Source organism: Perissodus microlepis, chromosome 20 (assembly GCF_051167445.1).
Source record: "Perissodus microlepis isolate ML-2025 ecotype Zambia chromosome 20, ASM5116744v1, whole genome shotgun sequence".
NCBI lineage: Eukaryota > Metazoa > Chordata > Actinopteri > Cichliformes > Cichlidae > Perissodus > Perissodus microlepis.
This window is the reverse complement of record NC_140480.1, coordinates 21,155,411-21,164,513: the sequence shown is the minus strand read 5'-3', so window position 1 is coordinate 21,164,513 and position 9,103 is coordinate 21,155,411. Positions and strand designations below refer to the sequence as shown.

General features: G+C 43.0%; 1 protein-coding gene across 1 annotated transcript; it reads left to right on the top strand.

The window, feature by feature from the left end:
• Nucleotides 1-1,355: 1,355 nt before the first annotated feature.
• On the top strand, nt 1,356-5,165 carry mafba (MAF bZIP transcription factor Ba). Its single transcript, XM_084917552.1, has one exon. The coding sequence runs from the start codon at nt 1,830-1,832 to the stop codon at nt 3,054-3,056; it is 1,227 nt and encodes a 408-aa protein (XP_084773678.1). The 5' UTR covers nt 1,356-1,829; the 3' UTR covers nt 3,057-5,165.
• Nucleotides 5,166-9,103: the final 3,938 nt, after the last annotated feature.

Genomic DNA, 9,103 nt, shown 5'->3' with positions numbered 1-9,103 from the left:
TCCCCCTTCTTTCTTTCTCTGTTTTTAGCAGACAATTAAAATAAAGACCAGATCAATGACGCTTGCATACTTCCAGGGAAGATCTGACCCTATTTTGGCCAAACTACCTGTTAGAAAGTGAGTGTTAAAAATACACGCGTGACAGCGAGCTTGTCGGAGACTCGCGTGACAGAAATGAATTGTTGTCAGTCACAAATGCATGATGTGACCTTTGAAAGCAGCAATTAGCGCGGAGATGACGATCCAAACGCAAATTAAAGGGGAATGTATAGCAGAAGCGTCATTCAAAGCTTCGTCGGTTCGTGCGTTGCCCACGCAGGGGCAGCCTTGAGCCTGTTTTCTGGCGTTTCCCCTGTTTTGATACTGCCCGGAGTAAGACAAACGGTGCGAGCCAAAAGCAGCCTGATGTGCGAGTAACAGAGTCTGAACAAAATCAACTTTGCTTTTACCAAACAAAAAGATATTTAATCCACGAAATTCATTATATAGAATACTGCAGTGGTATTTTTTTTTTTTTTTTTTGAATTTGTTTAAACAATAAATTGGGATTTAAAAAATCCATAAATTAAAGTGGACCAGTATTGTCGCCAGTCAGAAGCAGATCTACATGTAAACCTTGAAACTTTATTGTCGTTCTTCGCTACAATGAACATTAAAATGACGTATTTGTAGCTACAGCCTTAATATAGTTGTTATACAGTAAAGCGCCTGTGTGTGAAATTGTGTGTGGCAGAAAAATAGTCACGATTTAACTTTTAAGGTCGCTTAGAAACTGTGTTATTGTGTTATCACCATGCTGCGTAATACAGGCTTGTATGTGACTGGTTATCTTTTGAGTTTTTGAAAGTTATAGACATGCAGCAAATAAACATAAACAAGACAACATAAGAAAATGATTCTTCTTGATCTCATTTTCAAGACAAATGAAGTTGTGTCTTGAACTATAATGCAGGAGCAGTGCCTGTGGTAAGTCCAATTTGTATTGTGCATCTGGAAACATCTGGAACAACTGTTAGGACTACCTCAGAAATCTGACTGAAATTCAACGTTTGGTGTCATTCTAAGAGTGTTGGGCCATAAAGTGGCAATTCTTTCACGTTTCTCTCATTTGAGACACGACTGAATACGAGGAGCAGCGCCTTACATCGAAGGCATTTCACTCCGCCACTTTCCACCGTTCTTCTGCTTTTAGGGAAGTCGGTCAGCTGACTGTAGCTGTCAAGACTGGATCGAGCGCCCTCCTCTCCTTCGTCCCTCTCCTCTTTCGCTTCCTCTGTTTGAGCGCAAAGTCCTGTTCCCATTGGAGAACCGAGTGCTACCGAGCTCGACGTCACCAGGCGATATTAGTATAAAGCGCAAGGCTGGCTTCAAGCGCAGTCTGCTGGATACCAGAGAGTGGAGAGAGTGAGAGAGGCGAGCCTTTAAATCTCTGCGGTGCAGAGCTGGAAAAGCTGCTTCTCAGCGAAAATCAGACGCCCTATTTACACCGCTTACTCGCTCCTTTTATTTTCCTGGGGAAAAAAGGGACTTACAACCAAGAAATTGCAACGAGGACTGGTGCCCGTCTCAGCGAATTAACGTGGTATTTCTTTTGTTATTACTATTTATGTTTTTTTTTCTTGTAAATGCACTTCTGCTGAAGGGACTCGGGTTTTACTTTTGCACTGAGACGCACAGCTTTCTACCTCCCGCCTGGTCTCTCTGCCAGATTATCCCAGCAGAAGTAGGCTATATGACGCAAACCGTGTGCAGAGCATTAGTCTGAAAGTTTTCCTCCACGACTTTTTTTTTCTTTTTTTCCTTTTTTTCCACCAACCACACGCTGTTTCATGCTACAGCAAGTCAGTGCACAGCGGTGGAGGAGCCAAAAGAACTATTGCATGAAACAAGAAAGGAGAGAAGAGACGCTGATTAATAAGTCAGTTTTTGCGACGCTCGCCAACACTTTTGCATATCTGCAAAAGAGTCGCGACAACAACATGAGCGCAGAGCTGAGCATGGGGCCGGAGCTGCCCAGCAGCCCTCTGGCTCTGGAATATGTGAACGATTTTGACCTGATGAAGTTTGACGTGAAGAAGGAAGGCCTGGCCGGGCTGGATCGCAACGGGGTGCGCCAGTGTAACCGTCTCCAACCCCAAGGCTCTGTGTCTTCCACCCCTATCAGTACACCCTGCAGCTCGGTGCCCTCGTCGCCCAGCTTCAGCCCCACGGAGCAGAAAAGCCACCTGGAGGAGCTGTACTGGATGCCGAACAACGGGTACCACCAGCAGATAGACCCGCAGACGCTAAGCCTGACCCCGGAGGACGCAGTGGAGGCCCTGATTGGAGCGACAGCTCACGGCCACCCTCCGCCTCCGCATGTCCAACAGCAGCTGCAGCAGCAAGGCGCTTTCGAGGGCTACAGGGGCCCGCATCACCACCACAGCCATCACGGCCACAGCCAGCAGCATCATCACCCCTATGCAGGGGGCATCCCGCACCACGCCGAGGAACTTTCCGGGCACCCGGGCGGACACAGCCACCCACATAGCCAGCATCATCATCACCACAGCCAAGACCCCGACAGCCCATCTCCGGTGTCCCCAGAGTCCCACCAGCCGCTGCACCATCACCGCCACCATCATCACCACCATCCGCACGGCCACCTGAGCCAGTCAGCGGCGCACCACAGCTCCGGGGGCGGACTCAACGTGGAGGACCGTTTCTCCGACGACCAGCTCGTATCCATGTCGGTGAGGGAGCTCAACAGACACCTACGGGGCTTCAGCAAGGACGAGGTGATCCGCCTCAAGCAGAAGAGGAGGACCCTGAAGAACCGGGGCTACGCTCAGTCCTGCCGGTTCAAGCGGGTGCAGCAGAAGCACGTGCTGGAGAACGAGAAGACGCAGCTGATGAACCAGGTGGAGCAGCTGAAGGCGGAGATCACCCGGCTGGCGAGGGAGAGGGACGCCTACAAACTCAAGTGTGAGAAACTGACGGGGTCGGGGGCCAATAACGGGTTCCGCGAGGCTGGCTCAACCAGTGACAACCCTTCATCACCAGAGTTTTTCATGTGAGTTGCCATAGCCTTTTTCTTGTGAACCCTCCAACTTACTCAACAAACAACCCCCACCCCCACTCCACCACCCCCCGACACCTTTACTTTCTGACTGACTTTGCTGATGAGCAAACGATAATAATCCACACCTCCCATACTGTTTGATTATATTAATAACGGTAACAATTATATTCATATTAGACGAGTAATCCATCAGATAGTATTCTCATATATAATCATCTCACCATCCACGTGTCAACTGAGATACAAAGAGCAATGTAGAGTGTCCGATCAGTCGCAGCATCTTTGTAGATTAGTTGCTTGTAGTGAAGAGACTTTTGTTTTTCTTCTTCAAAGAAGAGGAGCGACTGATGAACTTTTTTTGTTTGTTCGTTTGACTCTCACTTGAGGCTCCAGCTTTTAAATCACCTGGCAGTTGTATTTTTGCTGACATTCTTATGAACCAACAAGCAGGCCCGATCTCACAGCCTGCAACTCACGAGACTCACATTCGACAAGTGGACCCGAAATCTGAAGAAAAAATTAACAAATAAATCTTAAAAAAAAACAAAAAAAAACGGGACACCACTTTATGCAAATTTATCTTCCGTCTACTAACCCGTCACGGGAGGGGACATTTTATGCAACATCTCATTGATTTATTGCCTGCTTGGTTATATTCGAATATATATTGAAAACAAAACAAAAAAATCTGCATTAAATATTAATCCTGCATGCTGGACATGTACGGTAATAATTTCTATTTTGTACCTTCATCTTCTCGTGTATATTAAGAGCATGTTGTTGATCTGCGCTTTTTTGGGGGGTGGGGGTGGGGGGTTAGAGAAATGCAGCGGGGACAGAACAGCAGGACTGGCGGTGCAGTATCATGGTGTGGGCTTCTTTTTCTTTTTTGGGGGGGCTTGTAAATATTATGCAACCGCGAAAACTGCACAACAAGATTGAGGAGGCTGGTTTGTACTTCTTTCTGTGTGTTGTGTTTTTATTTCATTTGTTATGATTTTTTTTTATCGTGTTGGGTATTGTTTGAAAGAGGAGTGCATTTGTTTTCCCAGTTGCATTTAAATACAGCAAAACTGTGTCAAGTGCACTTTTTTGGATAATGATTTGCGAGTTTTTCATTTTGAATTTTGTGCAGACCCCCCTCCAGGAAAGACATACTATGATGTAATACTGCAATAATATTAAAGGCAGGCCTCAGTGCGAACTTTTAAGAGTAGTATTTAGGACGCATGTTGTGTGAGGCAGAGGAGTCAAGCATGTGACCACGACATTATTCAAACCAGATTACGCAGAGTTTATACTCCATTGCACCGAAGGCTGGATACCGCGTGTATTAACACTCTGCTATTTTCACACTCAGTGTAGCTTTTATGGCACATATTCAGTGGGGGGAGGTGTTATCTGCATTTCTAAACAAATTAGAACCAAACAAGTCCAAATATTTCTCATCATAATTGGCAGCCACCTGTAGCCCCCCCAACTCCATTCGACCAGATGTTGATCATTTATATTTTACGCAATATTTAGAAAATTCGCAGTTACGATTTAGATAACACGAATGTTTTTGATAGAAAGTTTGAATATTAATGTTCTATGTTTTTCCTGATTTTTTTCTGCCGGTCAGTAAAAAAAGGGGATCCAGGTTGTGCAAAGTCTCAAAATGAAAACAATGTGTATGTTATGTAATACTTTTTTTCTTTGTTTTATTATTATTTGATGATTCTGGTTCTGCTGGCCAGATGCATAGTTAAAAGTTTTTATTTTAATGATTTAAATTAAACTGTCAGATCATATCGATTAAAGCATGGTGCTTGCATTGAAACTGTTGTTGAAAAGTCATGCATTTAACAATCTTTGGTTTGTTACTGATTCAACTGTGTTGAAATCGAACTGAAACTGCAGCAGCGGGTTGTTGTTTTGTTTTCACAAATTTCATGTACTTGGCGATGATGGGGATCAACTTTCAATCCTGTTTATATAAATAATAGTAACACTTAAATTTGAACTGTTCCATTCAGGCTGGTTTCTGTTTTGTCTCTTTTTGTTGTTTTTTGGAAGAAATTGTTTCATATTTTGCTTATTAAAGTCATTGAAATGGCAATAATTACCTCTCAGACTTTATTATTTTTTCGTTTTCACATTTAAGGATCTGTGACAAAATCATTCTGTGATATAAACAACAGCATACTAGCGGTAATTAAAGCTGCCACGCAGTGTAACGACAGTAACAATATGAATCTTTAAAAAGTTTGCTAATGCCCTGACAAACATTTAAAATTATTTTTTCCCTTTAAGAGCTAATTTGCACTAATCAAGCAGTTTCCGTTTCATTTGCACTTTGCCTTCATTTTTATTTTCAGACGTAAAAACAAAGTGCAAACTTTGGATTAAAGCCCACTGGCCTGCAGTGATTAGATCACCGGGTATGGTAGTTTATGTGCCGCTGCAGGGAGATTCCTATACACGCTGCTCTGCTGGCATGCTGACTTCTGCAGAAACCCCGCGCCGTAAAAGGAGATCTTTGACCTTGCAATATACCGGAGAAGAGATGAAAACCTCAAATTTACATTAAGTGTTACAATAATTTTCATTCTCACCGTGCATGGCTTTGAATACACTTAAATTTGAATCTTAAAAAAAAAAAAAAAAAAAAGTCCGACCCTGTCGCCTAACGCGCGGAGCAAGGCCTCAGTTTCAAAATAATCCCGTGTGCGCCTGCGGGTGTGATATTTTTACGGTTAACGGTAATGGAATTTATTATTGCCATGTGTCAACACACTTGCTATACCTCGGAAGTCTGTCTTCACTTCTGATTATTGCTGCATGCAAACACTTGAGCAAAGTATACAATTCTGGTATTTTGTTGATTTGCCTTAAAACAAACTAAATAAATGAAAACACACTCTTGATTTGTAGGCGCAGTATATATACATATCAAAAGCACCGTCACTCTTCAATGTGCATGTCCTGACAGTACGATGATAGAAGCAGAGAAGAAGAAGGGAGTAAGTGTTGATCTGGTCCCGGTCTAGAGTTTCTGGTGTCAGAACATTATCTGCCCCATGTCTGCACATTCTCAAGGACAAAACCGCTAGGAAGGAATCAACCAATGAGACTCAAGGAAGGCAAGTCTAGTTTACATTCTCCCCTCTCTCTCCCTCTCTCTCTTTGGACAGCCACCAGCAGCCTGGGGGCATGAGTGCAACTGGGGTCAACCAGGAGAAAGAGGCCTTTAATATGTGATTTTAATTGAACATAACAAAAACAAGTGAATAGGCTTATCTTTATCCCGATTCTTTTCTTCAGATTTTTCATAAACATCACTTCATGAGTGAATCAGATCTAAACAGGTTATGTAAAGAATCATATTATGACTTCAGCACTCAAAATGTGCATGAAACTCAGCTGGATGCATGGAAAAGAAAAGGGGAAAGAGTCTGGAAGCGCTCGCTGAGACACACAGAGGGAAATAATCCAGCATTAATATCAAATACATGACGAAGTCTACCAATTTCATCGCAGAGGCTTAAATTCTATTTCCGCCACATGTATGATAAACCTCTGAAAAGCAACGCATCAATATTGGACGGCATGAAAAAAGCTGATCCTAAAAAATATTACGGCAATCTGATTTATGTCTAAAAAAATCTGAAAACCTGAGTATATTATTACACTATTTTTGCTGCGCTACCACTGCTCACATGATTCCTGACTGCATTTTATGTGCATTATTAACAAGCTGCAGCGATAACATCTCAAAGGGAACTTTTTGTCATATTCTTGCCTGCAGAGAGTGATTTAAAATTTTGCGAAGAAGAGCGTCTCTCATTGGGGACTGTGTGTATTTCACAGAAATGTGTGATGATAAATTGGGGAAAGGATAAAAAAATATGAGCGAAAAAGGCAGAGGTTGAAACTACGAGAGCGCATCAGCATCAACCTCAGCTCAGCGGAAGAGCCAAGGACACAGGGACCTGGCGTACTGTAATGATTTTAGTCTCCAATCACACATTCATGCCCCCCCACAGAGATCCTATCTGCATTCAGCCCACTCTGCCAGCCTCCACCTTCAGCTCCTTGCATCCGCAGCGGCAGCATCAAGCAGTCCGGGACAGCAGCCTCAATCATAGCATGCTTCTGTTCATCGCCTGGACCTCACGACATTTTTATGCTCCAGTCAGCTTCAGCAGGTCAGCTCCTTTTATAAGCTCTCCAAGCGTTAGCCTCAACCCAGCTGCACGCATTTTAGAGCCTCTGAAGAGTGTGTGTGCTCACTGCTGCTTCCTCTATGCAGACTTGAACTCAAACCATGAACTCATTTGCATCTTTCATCATTTAGGAAAAAAAAGAGGGGATCTTTTTTTTGTGCTAATTTTACCACACGCTGCTCAACTGAGAGAACCACATTTAGTTATTTTTAATTACCACCAGCATAGCTTGAGCTTTGTATGTATTATCATGTTCATTAATTTAAATGTGGAATAAATCCCATTCAGATATATTGCTCACACACAGAGACGCACATGTGCACAAGCAGTCTAGCCCACTTCCACACTAGCAGTCCATTCACTGTAATTGGAAGTTACTTTGCTGCTACTCTAAATCACAGTGATTTCCTGGGAAATTACAGCAGGCTATTTTCAAGGGACACACACACACACACACACACACACATACACACACGCAAAAGAGCATTAACCAGTTACCGAGACTGTTTTTGGATGTGTTAGTATTTACCTACCAATACAAACACATTGAGAATAGAAGATGAAAGAAATATGTTGTTTTATCTCTCTATTTTCTGCTTTCCTCTTTAGCGTTGAGTGTTGTCAGATTCTTCTTGGCACTGGAAATGTTTGCTTTCTTCCCAAATATGCTGAGGGGATCTCCCAGTTATATCAGTACACTGGACGCGAGTCAGTGGCAATCAGTCTTCAGCATCTTCTCCTCATCTCTCCCTCATCTCCCTCGTCATCCTTCCCTTCATCTACTCCCCCTTCAGTCCTCGGACGAGGCCAGCCAAGTCTGGAGTTCAGATAGCGACAGCGTCACAGCATCTGTTATTCATCTTCAGCATGTTACGCATCATGCACGCAAACACAAAAACACACATGGATGCACATTCTTAAATAATAAGATACACACACATTACATCATTCCTCTGGTAGATATCACACAGATTGGTGCAGGTAGTATAAATATATTTCCTTATGTCATGTGATCCGGCACATGCACACACAGACACATAGAAATAAGCTAAATTACACATATGACAGACACTTGACACAAAATATGGGCTTTCCAAATACTTCCACATTCACGCTGTGCTGTTATTACACCAACTTAAATGATAATACGTCAAAAGGCTCAATTTTCACCTGACTGTAGATGGGAAAGAGCTACTTTTTTCCCACTGACCTCGTCAACCACACTCTCTCGTTGTGATGAATTTGTACCTTCATGGTCACAACCAGTCAATGGTCTGTATGATGGATACCTATAGCCATGGCCGCAGTGAGTCGATGAAAGTGACCCATGTGTACATCTCTGCTTCCGGGATGTGAAACCCAATTCCGGGTGGGATTGATCCATGTCTGGCCACTGCGGGGATAAGGCCAGAGGGAGAAGATAAGAGCAGACACAGAGCAGTCAATGATACGTTTGACCATCAACCTCTACTGCAAACAGGATGCTGTAGTAACTTTTAAAGGTATACAGACCGCATGTCACCAGGTCATGTAAAAGGAACTTGCTGCTGTTTAAGTGCTGCTGGCTGAAAAGCACTGGTGGAGGAAGCATTCAAGCTCCTCCACGTAAGCCGTACATGCCACTTATTTGAGCATATTAGTAAAAAACAAAACACATAAGTATAAAACTTGTATGGATTCCTAATGCTATAAATCTTGTGCTTGTTTTGTGCTTAAATACGGATTATTCACAATATTGATTACTGAGTTTTAAACCAGTGATTAGACAAAGTAAGCTATTTAAAAACATCATCTTGGGCCCCAGGAAACTGATTTCTACCAATCAATAGAACAA

Excerpts from the sequence above, each read along its gene's own strand:
- mafba (XM_084917552.1), top strand. The coding sequence starts at position 1,830 with ATGCTACAGCAAGTCAGTGCACAGCGGTGGAGGAGCCAAAAGAACTAT.